The sequence below is a fragment of the Corythoichthys intestinalis genome, chromosome 12, assembly GCF_030265065.1.
Source record: "Corythoichthys intestinalis isolate RoL2023-P3 chromosome 12, ASM3026506v1, whole genome shotgun sequence".
Taxonomy (NCBI): Eukaryota; Metazoa; Chordata; class Actinopteri; order Syngnathiformes; family Syngnathidae; genus Corythoichthys; species Corythoichthys intestinalis.
In genome coordinates this window covers 47948574-47964598 of record NC_080406.1, presented here as the reverse complement: position 1 = coordinate 47964598, position 16025 = coordinate 47948574, and the positions used below count along the sequence as shown (strand labels likewise).

At 38.6% G+C, this 16025-nt stretch overlaps 1 protein-coding gene across 1 annotated transcript; it reads right to left on the bottom strand.

Annotated features, from left to right (window-relative positions):
• Positions 1-3658: 3658 nt before the first annotated feature.
• LOC130926943 (dynein light chain Tctex-type 3-like) lies at positions 3659-15595 on the bottom strand. The gene is made up of 5 exons (XM_057852298.1): positions 15435-15595; positions 11339-11380; positions 11130-11253; positions 10973-11050; positions 3659-4301 (listed from the first exon to the last, which is right to left on the bottom strand). Exons 1-5 carry the CDS (start codon positions 15459-15461, stop codon positions 4231-4233), a joined length of 342 nt encoding a protein of 113 aa, XP_057708281.1. The 5' UTR covers positions 15462-15595; the 3' UTR covers positions 3659-4230.
• Positions 15596-16025: the final 430 nt, after the last annotated feature.

Below are 16025 nucleotides of genomic sequence, written 5' to 3'. Positions count from 1 at the left end.
TGTCCTAATCATACTATGGCCCAAACACAAAAAGGATTGCTTCAATCAAAGAAAACTTTTTCAATGAAAAATTAAGTGTTCAAATACAAATTTTTCAATCTTAAATATTTTTTTGCATTCAAAAACTTTTTCTACGATTGATTTTTTTTCTTTTTTTGATTGAAGAGATTTTCTTTTTGAAAATCTATATATTTTTAAAGCAACTTATTTTTTGACTGAATAATAAAAACAAAAATGTCCTAGCTAAAATGTGTCCCAAAAACAAATCAATATTACTTTAATCAAAAAAAAAAATGATTTCAATCAAAAAAAATTTTTTTTAAAAAGTCAAAGCTTCCACATGCATTTTTTGAGTTTCAAATTTATATTTGCATTCACATTTTTTTTTAATTGAAGCGACTTTTTTTTGGTTGAATAATAAAGACTAGCGCTGTCAAAATTATTGTGTTAACGGGTGGTAATAAATTTTTAAAATTAATCATGTTAAAATATTTGACGCAATTAACGCACATGCCCCGCTCAGATTAAAATGACAGCACTGTGCAATGCCAACTTGTTACTTGTGTTTTTTGGAGTTTTGTCGCCCTCTGCTGGCGCTTGGGTGCGAGTGATTTTATGGGCTTAAACCATGAGCATTGTGTAATTAATGACATCAACAATGGCGGGCGACTAGTTTATTTTTTGATCTAAAATTTTACAAATTTTTTAAAAACGAAAATATTAAGAGGGGTTTTAATACAAAATTTCTATAACTTGTACTAACATTTATCTTTTAAGAACTACAACTCTTTCTATCCATGGATCGCTTTAACAGAATGTTAATAATGTTAATGCCATCTTGTTTATTCTTATAATAAACAAATACAGTACTTATTTACTGTATGTTGAATGTATATATCCATCTTGTGTCTTATCTTCCCATTCCAACAATAATTTACAGGAAAATATGGCATATTTTATAGTTGGTTTGAATTGAGATTAATTACGATTAATTAATTTTTAAACTGTAATCAACTCGATTAAAAATTTTAATCGTTTGACAGCCCTAATAAAGACACAAATCTACCTCCATATGGCTCCGCCCAGAGGATACACAATTTTGACTGGGGTAACTACATTGGCACAACACCGGCGGGCGTACCATATTCAATGGATGATGATCTTGGCGACAAGTATTGCTTAAGCAACCTGATTTAGAATTGCCCTCAAGAAAATTGGGAAAAAAACGCTCATTGTCAACTTATTATTATAAATATTCTTGTAAGTTTTTATTGCTGACACTGCGTTCCGGGGTCATCAACATGTTGTGCACCACCCCTGCCCTAAAAGTCAAACTCCGCCTATGATTTTTCGATAACGTATCTTGCCACTTTTGTGGATGGATTGAACGAATGATACACAAATTCACGTGTCCTAAAACTTGAATAACAAAATGTTTTTAATTTTTTTTTTTTTTTTTTTTAACTCAAAGTCAGATCTCAAATTATTGCCTGTTTCAAAACCAAAAAGCTACTTATGAATCTATAAATTTTCCAACACTTTTAATTTCAGTATACAAAGAGTCCAGTTTACCATTAACATGAAGCTACGGTAAATTGCAGTTTGAACCCAAAAGCCCAATACATTTTTTTGTGCCTTTTTATGTTTTTTGAATTTTTGAGTCGTGATTTTGCAGCGGTTTTGCACGATATAGAGCATGTATTTGTGAGGGGAAGTGACATCTGCAATTATGCACATTTATGCAGTATTATCACCACTCTTCCCCAAATTGACATGCAGATGTGTAATTTGTGCATGGCGTTCATTTTTTCGACTTATCTGCAGTCAATGATTTCTACTCAACTCGGCCATGAAAGCTTTACAAAATATGCTGCTGCTGTTGTGATGTACAGATATTGTCATTGTGCTTGACTGACCTCTAGTGGTCAAAAGTAAAACGAGTACATTAGGCTGAGATCCAAATATAAAAAGATTAAATGAACAATTAAACAAGTGTTATTTTAGTGCTTATTTTCAATATTTACATGTTATTTTTTATATTTTTACTTCGACTTTGATATTTTTTAGAGAACTATATGAATGAATAAAAATTGAAATGTTGAAAGGATACAAAATTTGATTAAGACCAAAATATAAAAATCTATAGAGTGAGGCGCAGATGTATTTCCACCCCTTGTGATTTTGAAAGTTCACCAACTTAGAAAATAGGGAGAGGTCTGAAATTTCAATCAGAGATGCATTTCCACTCATACAAACATAATCTAAAAGAATCCAGAAATCACATTTTATGATTAAAAAAAATAAATAAATAAATAAAATTGTAATTTACTGGGGTTCATAAGTATGTACCCCTGAGAATCAGCAATAATTATCAAAGAGTTGTCAGTCTACCTTGAGAAAAGTCCACCTTTACCCCATGAGTAACTGCCCACCCACCACCAGTTTTAGCTCGTTATTGTCACCAGTGCACCCCCCAGTCAGTCATTATCCAACTGCTACCATGGGCAAGACCAGAGAGCTTTCGAAAGACACCAGGGTAAAAAAAAAACCAAAAAAAAAAACCTGTTGAACTCCGCATAGCTGGAAAAGGCTATGGGACAATTGGAAAGCAGCCAGGTGAGAATAAATCAACAGTTGCAGCAATTGTTAGAAAATGGAAAAAGCTAAACTTAACTGATAATATACCTCAGACTGGGGCTCCATGTAAAATCTCTCCTTGTGGGGCATAGCTCATGATTAGAAAAGTGAGGGCTCAGCCTAGAACCACACAGCTGGTCAATGACCTGAAGAGAGCTGGATGCACAGTTTCAAATGCTACCGTCAGGAGAACACTATGGTGCAATGGTTTCAAATCATGCATTGCTCAGAAGGTTCCCCTGTTAAAGCCAGTACATGTGAAGGCCCAGGAAGTTTACTAGGGACCGTCTGAATGATGCAGAGGGGTCATGGAAGAAAACCATGTGGTCAGATGAAACTGAAGTACAACTTTTTGGTGCAAACTTTACTCGTCGTGTGTTGAGGAAAAAGAAGGATGAGCACAATCCCAGGAACACCATCCCCACTGTGAAGTGTGGGGGTGGAAACCTCATGCTTTGGGGCTGCTTTTCAGCAAAGGGGACAGGACGACTGTACTGTGTAAAGCACAGGATGAACGGTGAAATGTATTGTCAGACTTTGAGCCACAACTTCCTTCCCTCAATCAGGGACTTGAAGATCAGTCGTGGCTGGATCTTCTAACATGACAATGATCTGAAGCTCATAGCCAAGCCACCAAGAAGTGGCTGTGTAAAACGCATATCGAGGTTCTGGAGTGACTTAGCCAGTCTCCAGACTGCTATGCAATAGAAAATCTTGGATGGAACTGAAACTTCGTGTTTCTCAACGACAGCCCCGAAACCTGACAGATCTAGAGAAGAATTGTGTGGCGCAATGGGCCAAAATCCATGTTTCCCATATGTGAAAACCTGGTGAAGAACTACAGAAAGCATCTAAATTCTGTAATTGCAAACAAAGGCTTCTGCACTAAATGTTAGCACTGATTTTCTCAGGGGTACAAATACTTATGAACCCTAATAAGTTACAAATAAATTATTGAAAAATCATACAATGTGAATTCCAAATTTTTAATAGATTATGTCTCTATAAGTGGAAATGCATCTAAGATTAAAATTTCAGACCTCTACCTATTTGCTTAGTGGGTGAACTTGCAAAATCACAAGGGGTGCAAATACTTCTGCTCCTCGCTGTAAATCTTGAAATAGTTTTAAATGAAAATTTAAACAAATATTAAATTCACTAAAATAAATACTGAAATACTATTTAATGAAACAATCATGTATTTAGATAATGTTAGCACTCCTGGCGTTACAACACCTTCAGGTGATAAAGCTGCAAATAAACACTGGCTTCTAACATTTGCTGCCAACCCTATCAGTTCAAATGAATTGGACATTTATCACCATCAATGGCAGCCAATTAACAGTTTGAATGTCTTTTCCCTTTACAATCACAAAAACTTCTCAAAAGACGAGACACTTTCCAACATGTTTTAAATATCTACTGGGACACAAAAACTGTTACATTGAAAACGTATCCTTGAACGTACGGTATTTGGTCCAAACAACATACAAGTAGTAAGAAAAAAAATACTGTCTATATTTTACGTACAGTCAGAACAAGCCTATTTGGGAATGCAACAAGGAAGATGTCACGACACTACGTGGTTCGACGTTATATGGCGATGGCAAACACGCTGACCACGCAGTACATGGTACGGTTCTCCCATCGGACTGTGCAGCTTCCTGAAAGACATGGTTTAGAAAAGTTGAAAATCTTCAAACATTGTTTTTAGACACTACGAAAATTGAAATGGAAAAATAAAAGACATTTGCAGAAATAATATATGGCGGAAAACACAGACAAGACTGAAAAAGCAGTTTCTGCTCTTGAACCCCTCTTTAAAATAAACTGCTGTATTTTAAGCCAAAAGAACTGCTGCGTTTGATAGAACAATATGTCTATATGCTGCCATAGCAGATTCATGGCGCATTAAGTCCCCAAACTATTTTTAATTTGTCCGTTTTACCCCGGAAACCCCCGTTTACAGACATCATGCAACCGGTTTTGTTTCAACCCAGCCATAAAAAGAATTATATTTTATTCAAAATGTCATTTTTAGCTTAGAATCATTAATCGATGTCTAATATTTTGTTTAAAAAAAAAAAAGACAAAAAAATTATTCACCCACATATTTTAAACTTTTAAACAAATTACGTCAGAGTGAAAAAAATTGGTGTCTGTGAAGAAGTCACGGATATCTACCTCATAACTATCGCTTAATTGTATTTTTTTCTGTTACTGTCGCATTTTCCTCTATTTGTTAGATGATAAATTATCGATCCAAACAAAGAACAACTGAAAAAAAAAAAAAAAACCTTTAAAAGGGTAAATACAGTGCCTTGCAAAAGTATTCGGCCCCCTTGAACCTTGCAACCTTTCGCCACATTTCAGGCTTCAAACATAAAGATATAAAATGTTTAATTTTTTGTCAAGAATCAACAACAAGTGGGACACAATCGTGAAGTGGAACAAAATTTATTGGATAATTTAAACTTTTTTAACAAATAAAAAACTGAAAAGTGGGGCGTGCAATATTATTCGGCCCCCTTGCGTTAATACTTTGTAGCGCCACCTTTTGCTCCAATTACAGCTGCAAGTCGCTTGGGGTATGTTTCTATCAGTTTTGCACATCAAGAGACTGACATTCTTGCCCATTCTTCCTTGCAAAACAGCTCGAGCTCAGTGAGGTTGGATGGAGAGTGTTTGTGAACAGCAGTCTTCAGCTCTTTCCACAGATTCTCGATTGGATTCAGGTCTGGACTTTGACTTGGCCATTCTAACACCTGGATACGTTTATTTTTGAACCATTCCATTGTAGATTTGGCTTTATGTTTTGGATCATTGTCCTGTTGGAAGATAAATCTCCGTCCCAGTCTCAGGTCTTGTGCAGATACCAACAGGTTTTCTTCCAGAATGTTCCTGTATTTGGCTGCATCCATCTTCCCGTCAATTTTAACCATCTTCCCTGTCCCTGCTGAAGAAAAGCAGGCCCAAACCATGATGCTGCCACCACCATGTTTGACAGTGGGGATGGTGTGTTCAGGGTGATGAGCTGTGTTGCTTTTACGCCAAACATATAGTTTTGCATTGTGGCCAAAAAGTTCAATTTTGGTTTCATCTGACCAGAGCACCTTCTTCCACATGTTTGGTGTGTCTCCCAGGTGGCTTGTGGCAAACTTTAAACAAGACTTTTTGTGGATATCTTTGAGAAATGGCTTTCTTCTTGCCACTCTTCCATAAAGGCCAGATTTGTGCAGTGTACGACTGATTGTTGTCCTATGGACAGACTCTCCCACCTCAGCTGTAGATCTCTGCAGTTCATCCAGAGTGATCATGGGCCTCTTGGCTGCATCTCTGATCAGTTTTCTCCTTGTTTGAGAAGAAAGTTTGGAAGGACGGCCGGGTCTTGGTAGATTTGCAGTGGTCTGATGCTCCTTCCATTTCAATATGATGGCTTGCACAGTGCTCCTTGAGATGTTTAAAGCTTGGGAAATCTTTTTGTATCCAAATCCGGCTTTAAACTTCTCCACAACAGTATCTCGGCCCTGCCTGGTGTGTTCCTTGGTTTTCATAATGCTCTCTGCACTTTAAACAGAACCCTGAAACTATCACAGAGCAGGTGCATTTATACGGAGACTTGAGTACACACAGTTGGATTCTATTTATCATCATCGGTCATTTAGGACAACATTGGATCATTCAGAGATCCTCACTGAACTTCTGGAGTGAGTTTGCTGCACTGAAAGTAAAGGGGCCGAATAATATTGCACGCCCCACTTTTCAGTTTTTTATTTGTTAAAAAAGTTTAAATTATCCAATAAATGTTGTTCCACTTCACGATTGTGTCCCACTTGTTGTTGATTCTTGACAAAAAAATTAAATTTCATATCTTTATGTTTGAAGCCTGAAATGTGGCGAAAGGTTGCAAGATTCAAGGGGGCCGAATACTTTTGCAAGGCACTGTATATAACATTACTACACTGCAAAAACACACCTCCTTAAAACTAGTCAGTTTTAAGTGTCAATCAATTGGAAAAAAGTGAAATTATCTGCCAGCTTCAAGTGTATTTCTCTGATTTCTTGGAAGAAAAATAGCTAGCTGAAAATAATCTTAACAGCCTTATTTTAAGCAATAGATTATTATACTTAATCCTAAAAAAAAAAAAAAAAAGAATTGGAAGGAAAGATTTTGAATATTTGTGGCTACAGAATATTATTGTTATTTCATTAAAACAGGAATGTGCATATTTAAATTGATAAGTGTTAATAAGTGCCAATAGGTTTTGATTATCCACTGTGACTGTAATTGAGCTGACAAATAAGTTAAATCATTTGAAAAGTGATTGCTAATGTTATATGCTTTGTTGCACACTGTAAAAATGATTAACTCAAAAGAGCGAGATGTCATGTACCCATTCTGCAGCGCTTTGTTTACATTTGCGGCACTCACGACACTTGCTTTACAGCAGCTAAACTGCTACACGGCAGTACTGGACGGAGTTGGAGCTCGCATCCCCGTGCTTGTTTTGTGCCTGAGTTTTGTTAAGCCGAAAATAAAGGCAGCGTTACAAAGTCATCTGACAGCTCGTCCTTTTACATACTGAATGCATTCTGCATGTTATATTGTCATCTCATCACTGTGCCATCATGATAAATTTGCTTACTGGCCATCACTTGTCCAAATGTCCTAGGTGAAAATGTGATTTGCATGTTTTTCATGAAGAATGGTGGTCGTATTAACTACATTATTTTTTTATCCGGGGCTTTGACTCTCAGGTCATTTCGGTAAAAAAAAAAAAAAAAATCCGGCCGGTTCGCAGCAGCGTAATCTGGGCCTGGCTCTGCTCCAGACGGAGGCGCACACCTCGCGTCTTGCCTGCCGTGGGGGAACGCTCGAGAGACCGGGGTGTTCACCGGAGGTTCCGCCGCTAGGGAACCGGGCTCAGCCCGCCTTGCCGTAGCAACGGCCTGCCGGACCGGCCAGAGCGGCAGGCTCCGTCGGAAGACTGCTACTTGTTGACTATCGGTCTCGAGTTGTGGCGGTGTTTAGCCTTAGATGCGAGTTTACCACCCGCCTTGGGCTGCATTCCCAAAAAACCCGACTCAGTATAGTCACAAGCCCCGTAGTTTAGCTTAGTTTGTGTTTACAATAGCTTTAGCAAATGGCTGCTGGGTTAGTGGTGTTGAATGAGGACGCTTTCTTTCCGCCTGGTGAAACTTCTGTGGTGCATGTTTCGCAGATGGCGAGAGCTCGTTTTTTTTAAGTAACAGCCGTCATAATATACAACTGCTTCTTGTCGTGTAACTCCGCCTCCTCAGCCCCTCATCCCTCAGGGGCTTCAGAGAGAGGAGGGGTTGAGGAGGCGGCGTGCTGAATTCTTCGGTTGCGCACATTTGGAGGCTAAATCAAGTATATAATTATCGGATTGCATTATCGAATTTTTAAATTATCTGGATTATCTGTGTGACGTCATAATTGCCATTATCGGCGACAGATATTATCATGTATCCTTAGTATATATATATATATATATATATATATATATATATATATATATATATATTTTTTTTTTTTTTAATTATTAAATTTATTAGGATCATGGAAGCTTCCACTTGGGGAAAATATATACATACTGTATATCCTGTATATACATAATATAATAAAAAGGTGTCCTGCCTAAAACTTTTGCACAGTACTGTATATACACGAATACACACATGTTTATCACCCACACCCCCCTTTTTTTTTGAGTTTTCAAATACAAAATATTAAAAGACATTAGTTTTTTTCCCCTTTAAAATATTGGGGGAAAAAAGCATGTAAAAAACATACCGTATTTTATATACATTGTATTAACTGAAAAAACAATGTTACTTCAGACATTGCCTGTACACTTATGATACACAACAAAAAATGTAAAAATAAAAGATATTTACAGAAATCAGTATATTTAATATATATATATATATATATATATATATATATATATATATATATATATATATATATATATATATATATATATATATTAAACACGAAAAAACAAAGAAAATCAGTTTTTTCATTCTTTCAGTTATATCTATACACACTGATAAAAAAAAATAAAATAAAGGGAACACTACGGTACACCATAGTCAATTTGAATAAATGAAATATTTTCATGATTTAGTCTTTCCATAGGTGAATAGGCTGACAACAAAATCTCACAGAAAATATCAATGCAAATTTAAATTATCAAACCATGGAGGTCTGGATTTGGAGTTATACTCCAAATTAAACTGGATAAATACACTACAGGCTTATTCAACTTGGACAGTCTGAGGAGCAACCTGGTGCCAGACGGACCTAAACAATGTCCCAGAGGTGCTCCATTGGGTTTGGTTCAGGCGAACATGAGGGCCAGTCAATGTTATAAATTCCTTCAGGAATTGCTTGCATACTCCAGCCTCATGAGGTTGGGCATTGTCGTGGACTAGGATGAACCCATGTCCCACTGCACAAGCACAGCTTATGACAATGGGTCCAAGGATTTCATCTTAATACTTAACGGTAGCCAGGTTGCTATTATCTAACCTGTAGAGGCCTGTGTGTCCTTCCAGGAATATGCCTCACTTGACCATCACTAACCCACCACCGCAACAGTCATGCTTAATGATGTTGCAGGCAATATAACGTTCTCCACGGTATCTCTGGACGCTTTCACGTCTATCGCATGTGCTCAGATTGAACCGGCTTTTATCGGTGAAGAGCATAGAACCAGTGCCGTACTTGTAAATTTCTGGTGGTCTACGGCAAATGCCAATCGAGCTCTACAGTGCTAGGCAGCATAGGGCTCACTACAGGACGTCGGGCCCTCAAGCCATCTTCATGGAGCCTGTTTCTGATCATTTGGTCAGAAACATTCACACCAGTGGCCTGCTGCATTTTGCACTGCTCTGGTAGTGCTCATCCTGTTCCTCCTTGAACAAAGGAGCAGATACCAATCCTGCTGAGGGTTTAAAGACCTTCTACGGCCCTGTCCAGCTCTCCTGGAGTAACTACCCATCTCCTGGAATCTCCTACAGGCCTCCAGGTTGCTCCTCAGACCATCCAGGAGCTCAGTGTTTCCCTGGTCCAGATATGGGAGGAGATCCCGCAGGAGAGCATCCAGTGCCTCATCAGGAGCATGCCTAGGCGCTGTAAGGAGGTCATACAGGCACGCAGAGGCCACACACACACACACTACTAAGCACCATTTTGACTTGGTCAGTCCTGAAGGATATTACATCAACGTTTGACCATCCTGTAATGTGTTTTTTCACATTAATTTTGAGTAGTACTCCAAAACCAGACCTCCATGAGTTCATACATTTGATTTTCATTGATAATTTCTGTGTGACTTTGTTGTCAGCACATTCAGCCATGGAAAGAACAAAGTATTTAATTTATTCAGATCTGCAACATGTACCATTAGTGGTTTTTTTTTTAGCAGTGTATATTACGGGAAAAAAATATTTATTCAAAAAAACGTAAAAATAAATAAGATTTTCTCCAAATATATTGGACAATTTATAGGCAGTGGCGCCTCCAGAAATTTTTCATAGGGGTGGCCAGATGGGGCCACTTAAAATCTTTGGGTGGCACACCAAAACTAAAAGCCACAATTTCCGGTTTTCATTATATTATTGCAGTAAAAAGGTCAGGGGAAAACTATAACAAAAAGTTAAGGACACGGCTACTGATATACTTTTGTATATTGTGTAATATTTGATGATACTAATGATTTAATGTGCATAGTCCATAACTGTCCAGTCAACATTTTGAGTTCCCTACAATTCTGTTTTATTGTGTTATGTATATATTAGGCATAAAGTGTACATTTACCAAAAGAAAATAATTACTGGGGAAAAGCAGGTGCTGGCAGGTACAAATAAAAGCAAGTACAGAAGCAATCATATCTTAACTGGGTATTTCCTAACACAATGTTAATGTGAAACAAAAATAATTATTACTGAATGAACGAAACATAAAAAGTACTTCCCAACAGGGATACGATATACTGGCTAGCGGGGTGGCCAGTGGGGTGGTCAACAAATTCATAAGGGTGGTGCCACTGTTTATAGGTCAACAATGTCTCGAAATAATTTATCGACCATCAAAATACAGTAGTTGTCGATTCATTTGATCATAGATTAGTTGTTGGTTTGTCGATTCATAGTGGGAGCCTGACTGTGCACAACGTAATAATCACATGCTGGATGTGTGTCTTTAAGAATCATGTTCTATTGACGGTCATCAACCAAGCGATGGTGCCATACTCCCAAAATTCCCAAGATGGGGCACTTATAAGTCAAGGTAGCATTGATCTCTCACCATCTGTACTGTTGTCCCAGTAGCACGAATTTGCTGTGTGCAGCCCGGCGCCGCTCTTCTGCATGATGGTGCAGTTTACTGGCAAAAAAACATAAAAAACATGTGTCACCAACTTCACCGCGAAATCCTGCACGTCATGCGTGGCCCACCGAGTCACCTATGTACTTAAACGGGCGTCCTTGTTTGACCAGGTGGGTCAGAGAGTGCTCCACGATAGCAGCGTTCCACTGGTTAACTTTGCTTTGACTGTAGTCCATGCCGCCAATGACGCCCTCGATGCACTATCACGTGGAAAATGATGAAGTAAAATGGTCAAGAATGACTTTGGACATCCATTCATTTTATAAGAAGAGTGGTTTCACTAACCTCTTTGATGTTGTTGGTAGCTTCATCAGCATTGAAGACCACCTGTGAGAAAAGTCAGCGAGATCATTGGATTGGAGGAGCTCATTGGCTGCCATTGACAGCGATGGACGCCCACCCATTTTGACTGGGAGGGCTATCAGCTATCATTCCATCCCTGCCGCCTCTCCACAGTCAAAATGGATGGACCTCCATCTCTGCCAATGGCAGGCAATTAGTAAAATACAAATTCAGGAGTGAAATTATATTACCGGGCAAAACCCATTACATTTCAAATTAAGATGGCAACCGAGTCAGTGTGTACCCCGCCTACTGCCCATAGTTAGATGGGCTGGGCTCTAGCACCTCCGCGACCCTTGTGAGGATAAGCGGCATTTTCATTTCTTACAAACCCCCTCAAACTGCCTTGATTTTAAATCTCCCATCTCATGCATATATTAAAGTTCTTTGAAAGTGCAGGTTCAGAGTGTTTTTTCCCCTCCTCCGTTCAGCATGTTTGGTGTGCAATTCCTCTTGAAGCAACACTTGGTAACTTTTCAGTTTTGGTAGATTTTGGCAATACCGGTGGACAAAAGCGGTAGTGTTTTGCCTTAAGGAAGACTGTTTCCCATGAGGACCAGCACACATCCGCATAGTGTTGCAAAATCATGATGGTCGCCTGCAGATGGATTAAACAACCTTTCCGTTTCCAGCGGCTGTGTAAGGGGTGAAAAGTATTAAGGTAATGAATCCAAATGTGGGTAAACAATAGCATATGACTGTTAGCAACCGTGTGGCTAACCGCCACCCCCCTCCACCCCCCCACCGAACTCGTCAGCGCTGACCAGTTCGGTTGGGGGGGGCATCACGCCATCGAGTGAAAGCCGGGCTAATGTTTACTCTGTACATCCTTGTAGCCTCCCTTTTTCTCCCCTCCTCAGACAAAACTTTTTGTCTCTCTTGTTGCTCTGCCATCTTTGCAGAATTTGCACCAAAGAGTTGGCATGAACTTCCGTTTTTAAAGTGACATATGTTGTAAAGCAGTCAACATATTTGTAGGTTTTTTTGGTGTGTGTGGCAGGGTTCCTGCCACCCCCCTCAAATTTAATTAATGCCGGTGAAAGCGATATAGATCCCCTCAAGATATAAAAGATATTCAACTAGTTGTCAGTCGGCATATCATCACAAATGTTATGAGAATATTTTATAAACATTGAAAAGTTACCTAGTGTTGCTTTAAGACTTGACAGAAAAGAGAATGGAGAGAATACATTGACTAGGAGTGGGAACCTCTTGGTACCTTACGATACAATACGATTTGCGATACAAAGCTCATGATAACGATGATCTGACGATATGGCAATACAACGATTATCGAAACATTGGTCAGGAAATCATACTAGGATATTCAGTTTATCACTAGTAGACTTCCAATCCATTTGAACTGGGAGGGTGGCAGCGAATGAACATTCGTCCATTCGCTGCCATCCCTCCCATTTCAAACGGATTGAACGTCTATGGCTGTCAGTGACAGCCAATGCCAGGCAATGAGGTAATTTTGGGCCATTTAAGGTCATTTACCAGTTGATTTTCAGTTACTTCCTGTTGATTTTAGGGTAGTTTATAGGTCACTTCCTGTTTATTTTGAGTTGTAGAACAGAAAGTGACCTGGGAATCACCCGAATCAATAGACCCTACCCACGTGACGTCACAACTCCTTCCTCCTGACTGGTGCCGCCCAATTGTCCATCAACACATCATGTTTACCTGTTACGGCTACGTACATTCCTCCTATTTACGATGTGTTTTTCTGCTCGTTAACATTAATAATCAAAATGGTGAAGGCGTGTGTGGCGGTCGGTTGCAATAACAGAGAAGATAGACGGAGAAGACGGAGAGACTTGAAGTTCTACCGGATTCCGAGAGACCCGGAGAGAAGAGAGCGAGATGGGCTGCTGCAATTCGACGAGAAAACTGGGCTCCAAACGATTACCACAGATTATGTAGTAGTCATTTTATATCTGGTAAGATGCATTTAATATATATTTAGAGGGTTTTGGGCTGACAACCACAATTAAGATCATTGCTAGGCTAATCGCCGACAACATACACGTATGTATGTAGTGAGAGTGCTATCGCTAAACCATATAAACATTAAAAGCCCTAACTCCATTGACAAACGACATGAAATACATTAGACTTGACAGTGGATGTTAGCAATAACAAAAGATTTTGAATTGAAAATTTCGTAACTCACCTTTCCAAGCACAAGATAGATTCCTGCCGAATTTTCGTGGACGAGGACCTGTTTCACCCAACCAGCAACGAAGTATTTATAAGCCTCCAAGCTCTTAAAGTTTTTCAAACTTTCATGAGAATAGGCTGATTTTGTGTGGACAAGATAGTTGTACATATCAGGGTAGCTAGTAGATGTCAGGCAAATATGGTGGAGACAGCGGGTCGAAAAACATCGATTTAGGCATCAAATATGGATCTGGCGAATGGATAAACTGAAGCTTTTCCACATAACGCCTTTTATGCAACGCATCAAGTGAGTCTACGGCATCCGAAAGCACCGGGTCTTCCATGAAATGCATTATAAATTGCTCGATCAATTGAGACCATTGATAATACAGACACAAAATGACGGACAAGGGGGCGGAATCATACAGCGAGCACGTGATTTTGTGACGTCGGTGGGTAGGGTCTATAGGCAGTGACTTAAACTCAACAGGAAATGACCTGTAAATGCCCCAAAATGAACAGCAAGTGACCTGTAAATGCCCTGAAAATCGGACAGAATAACTGTAAATGCTCTGTTTTCGAATGAACAAACGTTCCCAGTCTAAATGATTGGGCGTCGAGCACCATCAATGCAGCCTTATAATTAACTGAGACACCATTATGGTGGAAGATTTTGGTAGCAACTTGTTGGTTCCCTTTTTATTTGTTTTTTTAAACAGTAACACCTTTTTAAAACGATATCTCGATTCTTGGCAGGTGCATATCGATAACCTTTTGGGATACAAAGTATCACGATATATCACAATTTCGATATATTGTCACACCCCTAATTTTGACATGTTTTTCTCAACAGGAATTTATGTTAAATCAGCGCTAAACTGCTTTATTTTTAAATGAGTAAGTAGTGGATAAACTACAGTATATATTATAATGTACGTATGCTGCTATGTATTTGTATATTAAAGACAATGTATGAAAAACATACAAGAAGAAACGAAACTTTATTTTCAGATTTCAGTTGCCTTTAAATATTTTAAAAGTTTTACAAATATTTTACGTTTTACGAGCCTTTTAATCATTTTTATAGTCCTTGATAGGTTCTATGAAAGAAAATGTCTGAATATTGGTTTCAGATTGCTAGTTAGCATTTAGGAGTTAAACATTTCGTCCTGATTATTAACAAATTCAAAATGTAAAATGCCTTGAATTTGACATGATTTCTGAATGAACTAAAATAATAATAATTATAATAATATCCCATATTAAAGATTTTATGTTAAGTTTTTTAATGAATCTGGGTCAAGCTATTTCTTTCTGATTGCACTGGCGGAACCATTAACACAGTTCACGAGTGCAACCCGGACAATAATATACCCGAACAACTTCCTGTCGGCGAAATCAGAGTGACTAAATTAAATGAGCCAATAATTTCAAATATCATTTATCAATACAACTTCCTGTCGGCGAAATCAGAGTGACTAAATTAAATGAGCCAATAATTTCAAATATCATTTATCAATACAAGCTTCAGATAAAAAATGCAAAACCAAAACAAATTTAAAGATGCCATTTCATTTCATGACACGAAACAAACGAAAAATGCTAACAGCTCTCTAAGGCAGATTTTTGCATGGAAAATTTGATTGAACAAATAATATACGGACTGAAAATCCATTACGAAAAGATGAAACGTATTTAATGTTTGTTCCGTTTTATTCCTGTGTAATTGTCTAAAGTACTACTGGGCGACATCCTCGACCCAGCCTGCTAACGGAAACGGCGTCTACTAAGCTAATCGAGCCAGGCAAACGCAAAGTCATCTTAAAAAACGCGATCGTCGTCTCGACGTGATGATGAATGACAGCATATTACATACCTCGTCACCATTGTTATATTCCTCCATTTGGTGGTAGCACTTGTCGCCGCTCTCCCACTCCCAGCACTTTCTGGTATGCACAATTGCACATGCGCAACGGCTCGGCTAGTTTAGCTGTACACTTCACTGGCACTGCCAGCTGAGGTAGTTCGGAAAAGAGGGAAATAGATATTGAAAGCACCTATTGACGCCAATAGATGTCCAATCATTCTCAACTGGGAGGGGCTGGAAGCGAACATTCGAAAGAATAAGATTAAGAAAATACAAATCATAATTCTTCCAAGAAAGGGTTAATTGAAGAAAGAAAAAAAAAAACATTAATGTGGCCTGCTACAAAAATAAGTTTGACACTAGACAGTAGACATGTGCCGATTACTGGTTTCAACGTATAGGCCTACCGTGTATGAAAATGTCAGTGTTTCAAAACTGCAAAAAAAATTCAGTCATACAAGGTATTAGCTGTTTTTTATGTCCCAAAAATTCCTGGAGAAATCCCTTGCTTGCAGCTGTAAGGCTGAACCCTCCCCTACCGGTTGTTGCTCAGTGTCAGCGAGTCAGCTGTGCTACATGTAGGCTGTATTGGCTGAGCGA

Coding starts and splice junctions, on each gene's coding strand:
- LOC130926943 (XM_057852298.1), bottom strand. CDS start 15,461: ATGGAGGAATATAACAATGGTGACGAG. Junction 11,254..11,338: donor CTACCAACAACATCAAAGAG/GTTAGTGAAACC, acceptor TCCACGTGATAG/TGCATCGAGGGCGTCATTGG. Junction 11,051..11,129: donor ACGCCCGTTTAAGTACATAG/GTGACTCGGTGG, acceptor TTTTTTTGCCAG/TAAACTGCACCATCATGCAG.